General features: G+C 45.5%; 1 protein-coding gene across 5 annotated transcripts in view; it reads left to right on the forward strand.

Moving 5' to 3' along the window:
- Positions 1–20,313, forward strand: part of LOC143933889 (dickkopf-related protein 3-like) — a 194,719-nt gene that overhangs the window by 135,519 nt on the left and 38,887 nt on the right. For 2 of the 5 annotated variants that reach the window (XM_077456999.1, XM_077456998.1), the window contains one exon: positions 8,868–9,005. The exons of the other annotated variants lie outside the window; for them this stretch is intronic. In XM_077456999.1, coding sequence (XP_077313125.1) covers positions 8,995–9,005 — 11 coding nt within the window. In that variant the 5' untranslated portion in view covers positions 8,868–8,994. The remainder of the gene's footprint in view (positions 1–8,867; positions 9,006–20,313) is intronic. 5 annotated transcript variants of the gene reach the window in all.

Consider the following 20,313-nt stretch of genomic DNA (forward strand, 5'->3'; position numbering starts at 1 on the left):
CATGACGCCGGCTTGTTTACAAGTGATCACTCCGTCATTTGACGGAGCGATCACGTGGTAAACGGCCGCGATGAGCGGCCGTTTACCGTGATTCGTGATGCGCCGGGTCCACTGGACCCAGCGGTCACAGATGCTCTCGTGTGTGCGCCCTAGGGGGCGCGCGAGAGCAGAATTCTGGGAGGCCGTTAATTAACGGCCTCTCAGAGTTAAACAACCGCCCTGAAGCCGTTAATCGGCAATGGGCGGTTGTTAAGTGGTTAAAGAACTACCGAATCATGTCGAATTCATTCGTTATATTTCTTTCGTATTCGTTGTTATTCGTTACTTTTTTATTCGGACATTCGGATGCGTCTGAATGTCCGAAAGATGCAACATTCAGCCGAATTTCGATTTGTTACGAAATGAATTGCACAAGCCTACCACGTTCTTGATGGTCGAAACTTCAGAGAACTTTTGTATGACCGTTTGTATGCAAGCCAAGCTTGAGCAGAATTCCACTAGTGTGTATGGGGCATTAGTGATAACAGTTGGGGCAAGTACACACTTTATATCTGCCTGTTAACACACCCAAAGAGTCATTGAGACACCATTTCTTGTTTCAGCTCACTGTCACTGTTTCCTTCGTGTGTATTTTTGTTTGTATATGTTCCCTTCCCTGCATCTTACATTTTTGGTTTCTTTTTTTGCATTCCAAAAATATTAAGAGTTAAAGAAAAAAAGAAACAATCTGTGCATTTAGCTATTTGTAATCCAGTCTGGTCCGGTCACATGATACAGCAGCTTTGGCTCCCCTTTGTGCAATAGCTGTGATTTCCTGATGCTGTTACATCACCCATAGGCTCCCATGGCCCAACCTTTGTTGGCTCTCTCTCCTCTCCCCTGCAGCAGCCACTTTCTGACATCAGGAAACCAGAGCTTTTTTATACAGCGTATGCAGGATAGGTTGAAGAAGTGGGAGGGAACATTTTTTAAGAATAATTGAGTTAGGCTTCGCTGCCATTTTAAATCCTTTGGTTTTTTCATTTAGATATTCTTTAATCAAGTCAGCCCTCATACCTTTATACCCTTTATGGACCAGAGCAATTTTAACATTTTCACAATGGGCCCGTTTATTTTATAACTTTGTAATTGAGTACCTCCTGAAATTCCTGATCTCAGTACGTCTGTAGTTAAAGTGTAACTTCAGTAATTTTTTTCATCTTTCCATCTATTAAATCTTTTGCCCTTGTTTTAATTTTGGATAGTAAAACACTTTTTTCTGCCAGTAAATAAATGCCTTATACAGCCCACTTTCTGTTTCTTGTCTGGTAAAAAGCCTAGGCTTATGACATCATGCATAGCTCTCTCTCAGTCTCAAGAGTTTGCCAGAAAGGGGGGGGGGAGTCATAAGAGGGCCAATGAGAGCTGCAGAGCTGGAGGTGTGCCTTTGTGTAAATCCAGGAAGTGAACAGGCTGTAGCTTCAGCTGCTCCCAGTTAAATTTATTGCAGCCAGACTCGGTGGAGGGAGAATTAGAACACCTGTCAGATTTTATTGCTATATGTTCCCCCCTATTAGGGAGAGTGAAACTGTATTTTTCTTGTTTAAAATTTTGGGTTGACACGAAAACAGAATTAGAGGGGAAATCTTACAAAGGGGACTGTCACGATCAGGGGTCAGGCTCAAAGACCAATTGCTATGGCAGTTGCAGGACTACCACTAACCAGCAGGATAGGAACACAGGCAGTAACCCTGGCAGATGACACAGGCTCACCTGAGGTGCGGAGTCTAAGTACTAACCGGTTTTCACCAGAGCTCCATATGGATTTAGCTGCGTGTTAGTACCAGGTCGCGGTCCTCAGGATCGCCCCACCAGGAGGTGAGCAAGCCGGGGTTCAGTAGCGGATGAGCAGGTAAGGATCAAACAGAAGCGTGGTCAGTAAGCAAGCCAAAAGGTCGGTAATGAGTAGTTGTAGGTTGGGATCAAGCAGAAGCGTAGTCGTGGAACAAGCCAAGGGTCGATAACGAGCAGTAGTAAATATAAGCGCCAACAGGGAAGACAGGAGCAAGATACAGGCTGGAGATTGCACTTCCTTCTTGCCAGAACTCAGAGCTCCGTCCATCCCCGGGTTCTCCAGTCCCATCGCAGCCGTTAGCCAATCGGATCCTCCTCTCCCAAGGCTCAATCAATCACAGAGGAGCCCGGGAACACCCCCCTGTAATCAGGCTCAGCCAGAAGTGACCTTTCTCTGCAACTCGGCTCTGGCCTACCACCCACGGAGGATTCCAAGATGGCGGCCGGCACGCAGCACGCTGCTGATGAAGGGGCAGAAGCCATCTCAGCCATGGGACCAAGTTGGTAACCTCATCCCCAATGTTTTGTCCCCCACATCCACGGAATCCCTGCTGGAGAAAACACTAGATAATCTCCTATCAACCCTTATGAGAGACCACACAGCCAGCCCGCCCATGTCTGCCCTATTCCCTATTTAGCCCACAGTCTCCTACTGGTCTCATGGAGCTCTTCAGCCCCCCCGGTCAGGTGGACTTCCTAGGGATGTAGTTGGCCACTTTTTTATAGGGTGAAGGAAGATATAATGCATTTCCCTAGAGATGCTGAATGACAATCCATTCAGGGCCATCCTATTCAAGTGTTTGCGGACCTATCCCCATTCAGGGCCGCCATCAGGGGGATACAGCCCATACACTTGTAAGGGCCGCCAGCATCTGGATGGGCCCAGCCGACTGGCAGGGATGTTTGAAGGCAGGGGCGGGTGCAGAGGAGCTCTGTATGTGTGTGAGTAGGAAGGCTGCTGCTCTGTCATGAGCTGACATTGGGCTCTTTGCTGCCACCTCTGGCCATTTCCTGCATGCACACCCCTCTGCATGTGGAAACAAGAGCTGGGGCTAGTCCTGTGTGTGCACATGTCTCTCTGTGTATACATGCCTGTGTGTGTATACGTAGTTACATAGTTGCATAGTTTGTTAAGGTTGAATAAAGACACAAGTCCATCTAGTTCAACCTGAGTGAGTGCCTACAATTGTCCCTATCCCTGTAAATTGCACACACACAACGGTCCCTACCCTCAAGGAGCCCACAATCCAAGGTCCCCATTCGTATACTAGGGCCAATTTTGTACAGAAGCCAATTGACATACCAGCATGTCTTTGGAGTGTGGGAGGAAACTGGAGTACCCGGAGGAAATCCACGCAGGCACAGGGAGAACATGCGAACTCCAGGCAGGTAGTGTCGTGGTTGGTATACGAACCAGTGACCCTTTTTACTGCTAGGTGAGAGTGCTAGCCACTACACCACTGTGCTGCCCCTACATGCATGTCATATATACACATGTGAGTGGTGGAAGCTTACAGGTGTGAGAGGGGGCTGCAATCTTACAGGTGTGAGGGGGGCTGCGAGTGTACAGGTGTGAGGGGGGCTGAGAGCGTACAGATGTGAGGGGGGCTGAGAGCGTACAGATGTGAGGGGGGCTGTGAGCCTACAGGTGTGAGGGGGGCTGAGAGCCTACAGGTGTGGGGGGGGCTGAGAGCCTACAGGTGTGAGGGGGGCTGAGAGCGTACAGGTGTGAGGGGGGCTGAGAGCGTACAGGTGTGAGGGGAGCTGAGAGCCTACAGGTGTGAGGGGAGCTGAGAGCCTACAGGTGTGAGGGGGGCTGAGAGCGTGCAGGTGTGAGGGGGGCTGAGAGCGTTCAGGTGTGAGGGGGACTGAGAGCGTACAGGTGTGAGGGGGACTGAGAGCGTACAGGTGTGAGGGGGACTGAGACCGTACAGGTGTGAGGGGGACTGAGACCGTACAGGTGTAAGGGGGACTGAGACCGTACAGGTGTGAGGGGGCTGAGAGCCTACAGGTGTGAGGGGGGCTGAGAGCCTACAGGTGTGAGGGGGGCTGAGAGCCTACAGGTGTGAGGGGGCTGAGAGCCTACAGGTGTGAAGGGGGCTGAGAACCTACAGGTGTGAGGGGGGCTGAGAACCTACAGGTGTGAGGGGGCTGAGAACCTACAGGTGTGAGGGGGACTGAGAGTACAGGTGTGAGGGGGACTGAGAGCGTACAGGTGTGAGGGGGGTTGAGAGCATAAAAGTGTGAGGGGGCTGAGAGCGTACAGGTCTGAAGGGGCTGAGAGCATACAGGTGTGAGGGGGGCTAAGGCACTGAAGGACTTAGTGGGACGGCCAGTGTGCTGGACCCTGGGGAATGTTAATTGTCAGGCTGGGGGGGGCAGGCTTAAAGCCAGGCCTAAACCTGTATAAGGGGCCCCACAATTTCTGGTGGCTGCCCTGTCCCCATTCGCTATTCAGTGGAGGAGAGCACTGAATCCTCTTCTTCAAGTGTTGGCTCAGAAATCAATCAAGTCATATCTTTCATCCCTCTTTCTCCCACAAGAATAAAACATGGATTCACCACTCTTCCCGAAAGAGAATAGCTGATAATACACCTGGGCCTTATCTCGCTTGATACATCCTCCCCTTAAAGTCACAAGAACACTGCATCTGCCAAGCCACCCTCACCACAGATCCCAATAATCCCTGTTTGGAAACGACAACAATCCAAACGCTCCAAGGATTTTCACCTGCCTTGACCACTTGGGGATTTCTTTTTTTCTACTTTTTTGATGTTGTGGACAATCACATCATCCGAGACTCCTCTGTTTAGGGGTTCACGTTTCTTAGATTATCTTTTCTTCTTCCTTTTTTCTCTCTGATACAACGGGACATAGATCCCATGAAGATAAACTGATTCCCACTGGAGGGACATATCCCATTTCTGTTTGGTTTACAATTAAGTTTAAAGGTTGGACTGTTTTTCTTTCTCTCAAATTGTTGTTTAATTTTGTGCAAAAAGCCCAGTGCTTACTCAGTGTGAAGGCCTGTAGTTGGTTTCTGGGAGGCTCCTTGTTAGGAGAGTTTGGGGTGAGGGATGGGAGGTCCCCAATTGGGGTACCCCAATTTCTACCTGGAGGCTCCTGAGTAGGGATGAGCCGAACACCCCCGGTTCGGTTCGCACCAGAACTTTCGAACGGACCAAAAATTTGTACGAAATTTAGAACCCCATTGAAGTCTATGGGACTCGAACGTTCAAAATAAAAAGTGCTAATTTTAATGGCTAATATGCAAGATACTGTCCTAAAAAGGGTTTGGGGACCTGGCTCCTGCCCCAGGGGACATGGGTCAATGCCTAAAATGTTTTTAAAAATGTCTGTTTTGGCGGGAGTACTGATTTTAATGACGATTAAAGTGAAAAAAAGTGAAATATTCCTTTAAATATCATGCCTGGGGGGTGTCTATAGTATGCCTGTGAAGTGCCACGTGTTTCCGGTGTTTAGAACAGTCCCTGCACAAAATGACATTTAATGGAAAAAAAGTAATTTAAAACTGCTTGCGGTTTTAATGTAATATCTGGTTCCGACAATATGTATGAAAATCATTGAGAAAAATGGCATGAGTAGCCCCCCCCTGCCCATTACCAGCCCCTTTGGGTCTTGTACGGATATTAAGGGGAACCCCGTACCCATATTAAAAAAAGGAAAGACGTGGGGCCCCCAGGCCCTATATACTCAGAACAGCAGTATACAGGCGGTGCAAACAAGACAGGGACTGTGTAGATTTGTTGTGTTAAGTAGAATCTGTTTGTAATTTTGAACTGGTACATTTTTAAAGTGTAGCTCCAGTCAAAAAATCTATTTTTAAGCTTTTTGGAAAACATAGGGAAGGGTTATCACCCCTGTATAATTTGTTTTGCCGTCCGTCTTTTTTCATCTCACTTTCTGTTGTCTCCTTCTGTTTGCAAGTAGGAGATGTTTGTAAGTTGGATGTTTGAAAGTAGGGGCCTGCACTATATGCTCTGCAGAAATGGCGGAACAAGGTGTTGGTGTTGCCACAACATTGTAAGCCCTCAAAGTGACTCTTGGTGGGTGCTGGAGCACCCTGCTGTGATCGATTATATCAAGAATTGTAATTACATGCCATTGTTGAACAGTGGTAGAAAAATGTACCTTTGGTGGTTGTGGTGCTGGTGCTGGTGCCACAACACTATAAGTCCTCACAGTTACTCTGGGTGGGCACAGGAACGGGCCCTGCTGTGAAATATTATATCAAGAATTGTAATTATATGCCCCTGTTAAACAGGGGCTGAAAAATTGGGCCTTAGGCACTGGTGCTGGTGCCACGACATTGCAACCTCTCCCATATACTCTAGTTGTAGTGCAGGAATGAGCCCTGCTGCAAAGAATTGCATCAAAAATTTTAATTAACGTCCCTGTTAAACAGGGGCTGAAAAATTGGGCCACGCAGACAACAGGCACAATCTCCTACAACTGACTGCAAGCTCTATTGCAAAAGAGCAATATAGCTAGCTATATAGGTGGATATAACGGTGTATACTGCGGTCAGGGCACGCAGACAACAGGCACAAACTCCTGCAGATTGCTAACAGCTCAATTACAGAAGAGCAAGAACGCAAAATCGGCCGATAATGAACGGTGTATACTGTGTTGAAGGTACACAGAGAACACCCACTAACTCCTACAGACGCATCCTGCCTGTGGCCAATCATGGCTCTCCTCGCTGCCGGAGATGTGATTCAAGCATGCGGGGTCACAGTGCATGCTTGGCCAATCATGAGCCAGCAATGCACTGCGATGGCACAGTGCATTGTGGGCCGTGAGCGCCACACGCATTTGGCGTGAACGGCCCATAACGTTCAGTATTCGCCGAACGGGCGAACAGCCGATGTTCGAGTCGAACGTATGTTCGACTCAAACACGAAGCTCATCCCTACTCCTGAGCTTTGGATATAATCTGGGAGTGGAGGAGGGGTTTAGTTCTATACCTATAGAAATAACCTGTCCTATGGGGCGGAACCCCTTCCTTCTCTATAGTTAAAATAGGCGGCTGGGGATGACGGAAGGGATGTACTGTAGTGGACCTCCCTCTGCCTCTGCATGTTGACTTTTGTTCCATGTGGTGGGGGTAGTTAGTCTGCCATTAGACAGAACTCCTCCTGATAGGGGAGGGGTAGGCATAATTACCCCTCTCTCTCATGTCATGAGGAGAGACCTGCGGTGTTTTCCTGTGATCTTCTCGGACCTCTGCTCTATTCGGGTTTACAACTCAGGTTTCTTATTCTCTACTCCTTTTTCTCACTTTTCCTTTACTTTTTCATGCACCAAGTGAGCAACAGTAGCAAGTTGTTTGCAGGCCCCAATCCAGCTTTACTAGGTCTGCAGTAGTTCCTGGAGAGTCATATGTGGGTTCAGGAAGGGCTCTACTCACTGATGCATTTTCCTTTCCCATTGATCCGTGGTGCCAGGTAAAGGAAACGTTCCCTCTTTTCGAGTGGCATACCACAATGTCCAGGGACTGAATTCCCCATTAAAACAACGAAAACATGTTCAAACCCTATTATCGCTTCAGATAGAGGTATTCTGTTACAGGAAACACATTTTCCCAAATTAGATAATCCCTCATTCATCCACACCAAATACCCCAAATTTTACTTAGTGGACACAGAGGATAAAACTAGATGGATGGGGATCTTTTTTTCTAAAAAATACCACCTTTTCTTCTACAGAGGTAATAAGGGACCCCAATGGGGAGATATATTCACCTCTCTGGGTCCATTGGCGGGGTCCAATATACATTTATCTTGTATTATGCCTTGAACCAGGGTCAGTAGGCCTTTTTCAATTCCCTGATGGATGCTTTTCCCCCATACTTTCTAGGAACATTGATTTTAGGAGGAGACTCCAATGTAGCATTGGATCAAATGTTAGAAAAAAACTGGAAATACTCACTCCAGACTGCTCTGCCCCCCAAACAAAGCTTAAAGATTGATAAAATTCTTTATACGCACGGGTCAGTGGATATTTGGAGAGAAATTAATCCTACAAATAAAGACTATACTCCTTTTTCAGCTTCTCGTCAAAGGTATGCGAGGATAGATCACATATTTATAGTGGCATCTGCTACTCCCTGTGCCATTATATCATTCATCAGAGACTCCCCACTGTCAGATCACTCAAGTCCTGCATACCTCAGACGGCAGATTTAGATGGCGTCTCAATGAATCGCTTCTAAGTGGCCCAGTCCAATGTAATGTACTAGACAAAAATATTGGGAAGTACTTTCGGGTCAATGATAATGGGGAGGTCTCTCCTGAAATACTCAGGGCAGCTCATAAAGTAGTGATACGGAGCAAGATTATCCAAATTTCTATGTGAAAGATGAGCTGATATAACCAAGTTAGAACAGGAATTTCTAAAACTCTCCAAAATCCACAAACAGAACCCTACTTCTAATTCACGTACCCTACTGGAGTCGACGCGTATTTCCTTAAACTTAAAATCTCTGGTGGTCCAATGCTCACTTCTACCTCTCTTACTTGGGGGTCAATTTGACAGCTAGTATTGACCAACTCTACAATGCTAACTACCCTCCCATGTATAAAAACTTGACCTATCTGGTTGGGGGAAGGGGGGCCTTTCATGGTTGGGGAGACTCAAGTACAATATCCTAGGAAGAAGGGTCATTTTAATAATCTCAATCCTGAGACCACAATTACATAAATTTCAATCCCCAATTATACGCTTTATCTGGGGCAATAAGGGTTACCAGTGTCCCAAAAGCATACTAGTTAGAAGACGTACCCAAGGAGGCCTGGGATTGACTGACCTTTTAAGGTACTACCAAGCAGCTCAACTAGCTCAGTTCTCAATTATATATTTGCAGTGTAGTAAACCAGACTGGGTTATGGAAATGTAGCATAGGTGCTGACATCTGACACAGGGTAGGAGGAACAATATTTATCTGTTTCCTTCATGACCCCAGGCCAATAGAATCTCTTCAATACTCTCTCTCTGGTTTTCTATGTCCCCAGATGACCTCCAAGAATGTGCCCATGGGCCAATTCTAACACCAACTTCTTGTAAGGTTTGGGCACCACAAGTTGCTCAATGGATTCTTCTGCCCTTTGAGCCACTCAATACAGCAGGTCCCTTTCCACAATGAAGTATGGGTAAGTGCAAGTCTTATCTGGGTTCACTAAATCGCCATCTATTTTCACCACATTTTCCCGTGCCTTTATTAGGATGGGGTTTTTTAACTGTTCTGTGGCAAAATTTTCCCTGTGAACCTCAAGATCTGAAAACTCCACAGATGGCATGTTTTCATCTGAGGATGTTGGCTCCTCCCCAGTTTCCAGAGTTTCCCCCACCAATACCAACAAGGGAGTCCTCACCACTCTCATAGGAATTCTGGTCATCACCTTCCTGGTCTGTAGGGGCACCAATGGGGGGGCTCAAGACAATCCCAGAGTTCTCAGATTTTTGGAAAATCCCTTCCCACAATGGCATCATGTGGTAAGTGAGACAGTAACCCCACCTGATGAGAGAGGTTATCTTTGGGGGTCTCAAAAACACTGAAGTCACAGGATACTCTCGGTTGTCCCCATGCACACAAATAACAGCCACCTTGTTATTCCCAGAGACCTCTGTAGTAACTAATTCAGCTTTTATCAATTTCACCAGGCTACCTGAATCCAGCAACACAACAACATTTCTACCATTAATACACCTTTTACATAAATGTTTTTCAGGTCCCGAATGGCAGTGCATGTAACTGTCGCAAACAGCCACCGACGCTTGTCCCTTATAAAGTCACATTGCATAGGCTCATCAACAACTGGGCAATTGGCTGCAATATGTCCCTCTTGTCGGCAGCGGTAGCAAATAATATTTTTTTACGCTGCCTCTTGTGGCCTTGGCTTCCCGACATTAGGTAGAACTCCCACTCTCTCACTCTCTCCACCCTCACCCCTTGGAGTCATCTTACCCACCATTGAGGATGGTCTGGTCTTAGGGCGGAAAGTCCTTGAGTCCCTGGAAGAGGCGGTCAGGTTCTCTGTAGACAGGTACCTCTCAACCAGATCCACAAGCTTATCTGCAGTTTCTTGGTCTCCATGGCTTACCCACTTTTGGATGGCAGTAGGAAGAGCTCTCAGGAAACGATCCATAACAACACGTTCCACAATCTTTAGTGCGGTTAAAGTCTCTGGCTGCAGCCACTTCCTGCTCAGGTGAATGAGATCATACATTTGAGACCGGGGGGGGGGGGGTTTCCAACCCGGAAAGTCCAGTTATGTACACGCTGAGCCCGGACGGCCAGGTTGATACCCAGCCATGCACTGGTCTGCGGACGTTGCTGCACTAATGTCTCCATTTGTTGTTGGAGACTTCGCTCTTTCTTCTGTAACAGGTCTATGAAGCGGGCCTCAGATTGCTGCTGGGCTTATTGTAAGCTTCCAGACTCTGCTGGTGAGCTTTCTTCTGAGCTTCCAGACTCTGCTGCCAAGTTGAATTTGTCTGTTCCTGGGCTGCAAGGCTCATTTGCAAACCTGCATTTGTCTGCTGCTGATTTGCATTTGCTAGAACCAGCTGTCATAGTATCTCCTCCATGCTGGCCTTAAAAAAAAACTGCCCCCGGCTTCTCCACCAACTGCGAGGGAGGGGGCTAGCTTGGCAGCGGGTGTGTGTGACCCCCTGGATGGGTTCACCACACAAAATCAGTCACAGTAGACAGCGTTGTAGGTGAAAAAAACAAAATGATGCAGGTAGGTTAATTGGCCTCTGTCCAAAATTGGCCCTAGTATATGAATGGGGACCTTGGATTGTAGGGACCAATGTGAGTGTGCAATGTACAGGGATAGGGACAATTGTAGACACTCACTCAGGTTGATCTGGATGGACTGATGTCTTTATTCAACCTAACTAACTATGAAAATATGAAACTATGAAAAGGTGCCTTTATTTATAATATATGCAGTGAAAAATTTAATAGCAAAACAAAAAGAAACATGAAAAGAACTCCTGGTCATCTTGAATGCTTACTACACACGTAGATTCCCTATCTAACAACTAGGTGCATCCTTGTGCTACCCCAGTCCTTATCTCCCTGTTTTAGAAATTTGCCACACAGGCGACTCACCACACAGGACAGATACCACACTCCCCAGTCTACACAAACAGAACTGTTTCTAGCATGGAGCATCTCCCTAAGCATGCTGTTTTTTTTCTTTTTTATATAGGTCTTAATGAGCCCACTTACTTCAGCTGGGCTCATTAACTCTTCCCATACAGGACTCCCCCTAGTGGTATAAGTCAACAAAGCCTGAATCTAGGGCATACATATTTTCCATCCTGGATGCAACCAGGTGATTTTACCTGCCTGCTGTCACACTATATATGTCATTCATTTCTCTCGGTCAGTGTAACAGAAGGTGTCAATGTTATCTTATATTTGTGTTCCTGTCTGCTCGTTTGTGAAAACTTTAATAAAAAACATTGAAAGATAAAAAAAAAATGAACAAAAAAATTATGTTTTTTTTTTCCTCCTTCAAAAATCTTATTGAATTTCAATAAGATGTCAGTACAGGGAAAGGTAATAATGACAGTTCACAAACCAGAAGCAAAATAATCAGTGGAACAAACTTGTAGAAACAGAATTATTACATGTGTACAATAAGTATTATAGTACATACAATGGATGCTGTAGGGTACTAGCAGTGAGTTGATGAGACCACCGCCCAGCCCCTGACACCCCCTATGGGAACACGCTGTGTCGTGTAGTAGCTGGAGTTGCCACCCCCCATCCCTAGACCTTAGAGGTTGTGTTACGACCTTCAACTGGGATATACTTTGTACCTCCAATCATTACTGGGTAACTGGATCAATTTTATTAAATTAGTGTCTAGAAGGAGTCACAATGAAAACCATTTTGGATGGACAAATAAGTAGGTGTTGAACTCCTGGTTCCCGCTAAAGATAAGGAACTCTGAACTTAAACACAATGTCGTGTCTATGTAATCTTATAGTGAAATAAAGAGAGAAGAAAAGGAGAAAAGGAAGAGGTAGAGTAGAGAGGAGTAAGAAGATACCTGTCGGCTTCCAAGACATCCCCTCGTCCACTTATGTACATCTGGATCCATGTAGGAGAGAGATATCAACATGTTGGGCCCATGGTTCTTGATCACTTCAAATTGTTTTGAATCATCTAGAATAGTGCTTACTATATTTTCTTGGGTCATTATCCATGAGCTCTTTCTTTTAGTTGATGGAGGATGGAGACCTTGGGTTGTTTCCAGGCTTTAGCTATGGATAATTTGGTTCCCAGCAGCATAAAGAGGATTTGTTTTTGGGTATTTTTGGGAGTTTTAAGGATGGGGGAATTAAGTAGGGCTACTGAGGGAGTCTGTGGGATCACATAGTCAGTTACCCTGTGGATAAGGTGAAATATTTTGTTCCAGTACCCTCCAATTTTTGGCCATTCCCACCATACATGTATCATCGTGCACAAGTGTGTGACCTCACCTGACGCATAAAGGGGAGGAGGAGGGACAGATGGTAGCCAGTCTAGCAGGGACTAGGTACCATCTTGTGAGTACCTTGAGGTTGGCTTCTATTTGGGCGGAGTTGAAAATGTATTTGTAGGCCCTGGAGAAGGATTAATTCCAATCCTCCAAATCCCAGTCCTCTTGGAGATCTTTCTGCCATTCCTCCATATATGGGAGTTTCATAGTACTCCTCGCTAGTTACTCCATGACCTGGCCACACCACCATTCATAATTCATGAATGTCGGGGGATTAGGTTTGTTTTTCCAAAGCGAGTGTAAATAATGTGGGATTTGGTGAACCTAAATATTTCTGAGTTAGAGAGTTCTAGTTTGATTACTGTCGGGGCGGCTCAGCCCTTCCTTCTCTGAGATGGCTGCTCAGCTGTCAGCTAATTTCCAACTCCTATCTCTCCACAGTTACTCAGGTGTTGATAATATCCTGCTCGTCAGTCCTGCCTACTTAAGCTGCTCAGTCCAGAGGAGCTCGGCCTTCACCTTGGTCAACATCACAGAAATCATCTCCTGCAATCCTGTTCAAGACTTGCTTTGCTGACATCCCTTCTGGCTCCAAATCCTGCTTGCTGTTCCACTACATTGATCCCTGACTTCTGACTTGGCTGACTATCCATTCCAGTTACTGAACTTTGGCTATGTTTTGACTACATTTGTTCTTTTTGCTTTTATTATTAAACAAGTGTGATTTAACTGTACTTCTGTTTTAGCCTGGTTTCCTGGTTTCTGACAGTAGATGAAGGACATGAATTCAGAAGACACAGTCAATCCACTTGTTGGTAATATTTTTTCCAGACTGGATGAAATGGATCACCGCATGGATTAGTTTGCCATGGCATTACAAACACTCCTGAGTCTCACGGCTCACCTTGAGCCTCCCACCATGGCCAACCTGGCACAACCTATGGACAAAAGATATATATAGAAAGGCTAGTGGTCAGTAAATCAATAAATTAAAAGGTACCACATCCCAGTTAAGAAATGTAAAAGGAAAGGAGAAATACGTAACAGGGGACTGGAGGGTAACCAACCCCCGGGATTTTCTAAACGGCACCAAATATATACAAACAATAAATAAAAATCAATAAAGTTTTATTAAATGTACAAAAAGCATTTCCCAGATGAGGAAAACAATTTTATCCATACATATACATTGTGAGAAATATAAATATACAAAGGTTGGTGCAGAATCCTACAAAACTCCACAGATTACCACATTTGTATATGATTTAGCCTGCATTGTTTCTTTCCTACATGTTTCGCTCTTCTGAGCTTCCTCAGGACAATTGCAGCATACAGCAATAGATAGAAAACTGAAAATATACAAATATAAATAAATTATTACATATAAAGGACCCCTAGGGGACACATAAAATGTCCACCAAACAACCTAAAACATATAATTAAATAGTTGTGGCAATAGATCCATTCAGATCAAAACACTCGACCCAAAGAGTTGAATTAACTGCCTATACAATAATGAAAAGGACATAATTATGGTAAACAAAAAAAATTTTTTTGATTAATTAATGAAAGGAGACATTCACTCCTATGAATGACATCCAAATTTGTTAGATATATTTGAATAATAACATAGTTCTCCATTTTGGAGATTACAGATAAAGTTAAAAAAAACAAAAACTGAAAACTAAAAAAACATCTTACCCCATACAGTTTGTGAATTTGTATATTGTATGTTGTTAATGTAAATATTTATTGTTGCTGAGCGAAAAAATCTTTTCTCCCACCAAATAAGTGGAGTGTGATGAAAACACCATTGGGGATCCCCGATCTCTCCCAAGAGTCTGCAGAGGCACGAGAAAAAAATGATGTATATAATATCTCTAAACTATTTAAGTCTAGAGCAAATAAACATAACAATTGACTTGAAAACATACCTGGCTAAGTCCAGGGAATAGCTGAATTAGAACCAGTTAAACATGTCCAATACCAACATAATCTGTGTATTGTCAGAAAGAAATTACACAAAGTACGTTTTTGAACAAGAGATATTCGTCTGTGAAAATCTAGGAGAAAAAATATAAAAAAGGACCACATCCTAATATTAATATGGATCATCCTCAGAGACATGGATAAAATAGTTCCACAATTGGGCCCTGAGCTATATCCTCTGAGTCCCAGCGAAACTTCCAAGTTCCTACCTGTTAGTTAGAATAGTGTTCTAGACAGAATAGTTTGAGTGTTCATTCGCTGGGGAACATCCCCAAGTGTCTTCTCCCGTCGCTCGCCCCACCGACACTGGCGGGACCGGCGTCTTATCTCATGGCTCCAGCCCGGCGGCGTCTGATGTCACCGCCGGGCTGCGGGCACACCTATACGGAGGACTTCCTTGCTGCGCGTACGTTTTACATTGCGCATGCGCGGAGGATGTAAACTACGTCGTTACAGCGCATCGGCCATTTTGGAATATGGCCAGAGTCAGGGAGTTTGCCCGTAATTGTCTATCCATGTCCGCACTCAAACCAAGCGTCACACTTGTTAGGGGCAGGCGACCATGTTGGAAATGGGCACTATGCCCTGGTCCTATTCTCGGACAGAACAATTTGCAAATGCACGGGGATGGGGATGGCTAAATATAATTGCCAATCCCCATATAATCCCCGGTTTCGAATGATGGCAAAGAAAAAACTATTTGCAATTAACGGGCAATGAAAAAACCTCACACTTAGAAAACGGGGCAGGCTGGCCAAACCCATAACTGGTTAAACGGGTTTATAGGTCATTCCTGCCCCGGGGTGCCCGTACAGACTCATAAAGTGGGAAACATACAGGAGATCCCTCATACAAATTTGGAGCATCCAACACAGTCCAATCAATATTAAATACATGCAATAATATAATCATATTGATCAATATACAATGAAATATTTTCACATTCCAAGGGCAAAAAAAAAAAAAATGGCACAACCTATGTTGCAGGCCGACCCTGCTTCTGCGCCAGTTTCTGTGCAGGCACCCGCCTCGAATATTACCTCTATAAGAGGTATGTCTGGTTCCGCTCTGCTTCCCCAGTGATTTGGGGGTGATCCAGTCCAATGCAGAGGTTTCTCACCCAGGTTGAAGTTTACTTTGAGATGCTGCCCCAGGCATTTCCCACGGACAGAAGCAAAGTAGGTTTCATGATATCTTTGCTTTATAAGAGAGCCTTGGCCTGGGTAACACTCTATGGGAGACTCAAAAACCTGTTGTTTTGCCAAGTTTGTTGCTTCATTTAAAGGGGTATTTGACGTTCCCGCACACTTTACTTCTGCTGCCAAGTGCCTCATGTCCATCAAACAGAGTACGAGAACTGTTGCTGACTACACCATTGAATTCCGTACTCTGGCAGCAGAGGTTGCGTGGAACAATGAGGCCTTCGTGGCTGCTTTTTCGCATGCTTTCTCGGATACCATCAAGGATGAGATGGCAGCCCGAGATATACCCACAGAGCTGGAGACGTTGATCACGTTTGCCATCCTCAAAGACTCCAGACTCAGAGAAAGACTCTCTTCCGCAAGGAGCTCTTGCGGAAGCTTCCTGTGTGTTTATCTCCAAGCTTTGCAGTCCCACCTGTGCCTCCCTCAACTCCCATGCCTCCGGGTACCGAGTCGGTCAGTGAAGGTGAACCCATGCACTTGGGCTTCATGCATCTTTCTGCAGATAAGAGAATCTTTAGGAGGAGGGAGATATTGTGCCTTTATTGTATCCAGGCAGTTCACTTTTTGAAGTCTTGTCCTACCCATCCAGGAAATGCTTGAACCTTGAGTTCCTGTCATGGACAGACCTTAGGTGGCATTGTTTCATGCCCAGTTATCCTGAAGGGTAAGCCCCTAGTTCTGGTTACCTTTTCTTGGGCTGAGTCATCCGTCGAGATACAGGCTCTAATCGACTCTTGGGCTGCAGGCCTTTTCATTGATGCTGCCATTGTATCAAAGCACTTGATTCCGTTGCAGCTGCGTGACACTCCACTTGCCATTGAGGCTCTTGATGGGAGACCTCTACAACCTGCCCATGTGACTCATGAGATAGTTCCATTGTCCAATGGCCGTAGGGGCTCTTTACCATGAGATAATCCAATTCCAAGTTATTTCCTCACCTAAGTTTCCACTGGTTATTGGTTATCCTTGGTTACAGAGGCACAACCCCTCTTTTGATTGGCTCCATGCAGAGGTTCTCTCCTGGTCAGCACAATGCAGTGAGACATGTTTCCAGAAAGTAGCCAAGATCTTGTGTACCTCTTCACTCTCCTCCCTGCTAGCAATGTCTTTGACAAAGGTCAAGCCAGTAGTTTGCCTCCATACCGGCCATATGATTGCGCAATTGACCTTTAACCTGGTGCCATACTCCCTAGTGGCCAGGTTTACCCTTTGTCGGTCTTAGAGGATAAGGCCAGTGCAGACACACTTTTTCTCGAGGTTTCTTCCACAAATCTGCGTCTTCTGCTGGCACTGGTTTCTTCTTTGTAAAGAAGAAGATTGGTGAACTGAGACCTTGTACTGATTATAGGGGTCTCAATCGTTTCACGATTAAGAATGCCTATCCGATTCGGTTGATTATGAAATTTTTTGACCGCCTCAAGGGAGCAACGGTTTTCACAAAGCTTGATATGAAAAGGGCATGCAATTACATGAGGATTAAGGAGGCCAATGAGTGGAAAACTGCGTTTAATACCAGAACATGCCATTATGAGTACCTCGTACTGCCTTTTGGCCTTTGTAATGCCCCGGGAGTTTTCCAGGAATTTATTAAAAATGTCCAGAGAGATTTGTTGCAGTTATATGTGGGGGTTTATCTTGATAATATCCTCACATTTTTCCAAGTCCCTGAAGAGCCGTTACACAAATTTCTGTCATGTACTTCAGAAACTAAGATAGAACAATCTCTATTATAAACTGGAGAAGTGCGAGTTCCATCGTGAACAGGTTAAATTCCTGGGTTATGTAATTTCCACTGCTGGTTTTTCAATACAACTTTCAGCAGTTCTACAGTGGCCGACCCGTGGTTTTACGTCCTCTGTAGCTTTTCCTGGGCTTTGCCAACTATTATCGGATGTTTATTCATAACTTCTCCTCTCTGGTCGAGCCCCTGACTGATGTGACCAGAAAGGACAGTAACCCACAGAGTTATTCTGCAGAGTCCATTAAGGCCTTTGAGAGTCTCATGGCTGCCTTTGATTCTGCTCCTGTGTTGGCACATCCTGATCCTATGTTACATTTTATCCTTGAGGGTGATGTTTCTGAGACTGATGTTGGTGCCCTTCTGTCTCAACGTCCCACCTCTGAGAGTGCTATGCATCATTGTGGCTACTTTTCCAAGAAATTGTCACCTGCGGAGTGTAAGTACGAGATTGGCGACAGAGCTGTTGGTGATCATTTTAGCCCTGAAAGAATAGAGAAATCTTCTCGAGGGTACCACTGTGCCGGTTCTCATTCTTACTGACCATAAGAATCTCACATTCTTGTCTGAGGCTAAACGCCTCTCTCCCAGAAGGTTGCGATGGGATCTTGTCAAGTTTCACTCACATTGTCACATTCTTACCTGGTACTAAGAATGTAAGGGCTGACACCTTGTCACAACAATTTTCCTCCACTTCCAAGTTGGAGTTGGTTCCGGTTCCTGTGATTCATCCTGATCGTATTCTGGCTACGGTTCATACCAGTCTTACTTCTCCTCTGGGTGACAAAATTCTTGCTGCTCAGGTCCATGCTCCTCCTGAGGAACCTTGTGACTGCTGCTTTGTCCCAGAGAGTCTCCATACTACCATGTTACAGACTTACCATTCTCCCAAGGCTGCTGGCCACCCTGGGAAGAATAAACTCTTTTGGGCCATTTCCCAACAATTCTGGTGGTCTAGTCTATGGGCTGATATAACTGCCTTCGTAGCTGCCTGTTCCATGTGTGCTCAGAGTAAGACTCCACGACACCTTCCAGTGGGCCTCCTACAACCCATACCCAATGGAGAGAAGCCCCGGACCCACCTGTGTATGGATTTCATTGTGGAGTTACCCAACTTCCAGGGCAACACTGTTATCCTTATGGTGGTTGACCAGTTCTCAAAGATGTGCCATTGTATTCCACTTAAGAAGTTGCCCACTTCTAAGGAACTGGCTTCCATTTTTTGCTCGGGAGTCGGGAGATCTTCCGCTTACATGGGCTACCCATGGTGATTGTCTCGGAGGGGTAGTCAATTTGTGTCCCGGTTCAGGCAAATCTTTTGTGCACAGTTGGGAATTCAGCTTGCTTTCTCCACTGCGTATCACCTGCAGTCTATTGGGGCTGCAGAACGAGCCAATCAGTCCTTGGAACAATTCCTATGTTGCTATATTTCTGACCATCATAACAACTGGTTAGACCTATTACCGTGGGCAGAGTTTGCTCACAATAGTGCCTTGAATTCTGCTTCCCGATTGTCCCCGTTTATGGCGAATTATGGTTTCCAACCTTCCATGTTGCCTGACTTGTTTGCAGGGGCGGACTGACCACTCAGCCACTCGGGCACTGCCCGAGGGCCCCAGGCTACTAGGGGGCCCCATCAGGGTTGCCAGCCACAGTAAAACCAGGGATAGTATGTAAAAATCTGTGTTTTTTTTGGTCTAAAAATCCAGAGATTATAGCTGCCCCACCTCTCTAGTACCTTCTCAGCCAATATAAACATGTCTGTGTATAATGTGTGTACATGTATGTGTATACTGTGTGATTGTATACTGTATGTGTGTGTTTTTGTATACTGTGTGGCCCCATAATCTCTGACTGCCTGGGGGCCCCATAATCTCCTATTGCCCGGGGGACTCATGAGTTGTCAGTCCGCCCCTGCTTGTTTGTTCCCCAGAGTATTCCTGCGTTAAAGGAGCATCTCCGTGGTCTTTGCGGCATACTAATAGGTAAAGACTCCACGCTGACCGCAGACGCCTGCCTGCGCCTTCCTACCAGGTTGGGACAGGGTCTGGCTGTCATCTAGCAACCTCCAACTTTGAGTTCCCTCACTGAATTTCGCACCTTGGTTTATTAGGCCTTTCCCTATTCTTCACAGGATTACCCAGTGGCTTAAGCATTAGACCTTCCTTCTAATGCGTAATTTGAATGTATTTCATGTCTCCTTATTAAAACCTTTGGTCTGCAACTGCTTTACCACCTCAGTGCCACGTCCTCACCCTGTACAGGTTGAGAACCATGAGGAATATGAAGCACAGTCCATTGATGACTCCCATAGGTTCCGTGGGCGCATACAGTACCTGGTGCATTGGAAAGGGTATGGTCCGGAGGAATGCTCTTGGGTCTCATCCTCAGACGTACATGCCCTTGTCTTTCTCCGTTATTTCCATAGACGTTTTCCCCTCAAGCCTGGTGGTCCTCCGAGGGGGAGGGGTCGTTGATTCGGCTAATTACCTCCTATCTCTCCACAGTTACTCTGTTGATGATATCCTGCTTGTCAGTCCTGCCTACTTAAGCTGTCCAGAGGAGCTCAGCCTTCACCTTGGTCAATAACACAGAAACCACCTCCTGCGAACCTGTTCAAGAGTTGCTTTGCCGACATCCCTTCTGGCACCAGATCCTGCTTGCTGTTCCACTACATTGATCCCTGATTTCTGGCTTGGCTGACTATCCATTCTGGTTACTGAACTTTGGCTATGATTTGACTACCTTTGTTCTTTTTACTTTTATTATAAAATAAGTGTGATTTAACTGTACTTCTGTCTTGGCCTGATTTAATGGTTTCTGTCAATTACACAGTGTTTAAAGTGGTTTGGTACCTAAAAATGAAAGTTCATGTTATTAAAATCAACAGACAGCATACTTACCTAAACGAACCCTGAAAAAAAAAAATATTATTTACTTACCTTTTATTTCTGATGACTTCAGCTGACTTCCTGGTTCTCCTCCCGTGGGAGTAGGCGTGGCTATCGTCCTCGCAATGGTCCCTGGG

Source organism: Lithobates pipiens, unplaced genomic scaffold, assembly GCF_037356315.1.
Source record: "Lithobates pipiens isolate NorthernLeopardFrog02 unplaced genomic scaffold, aLitPip1_a1.2 Scaffold_27, whole genome shotgun sequence".
NCBI classification, from domain to species: Eukaryota; Metazoa; Chordata; class Amphibia; order Anura; family Ranidae; genus Lithobates; species Lithobates pipiens.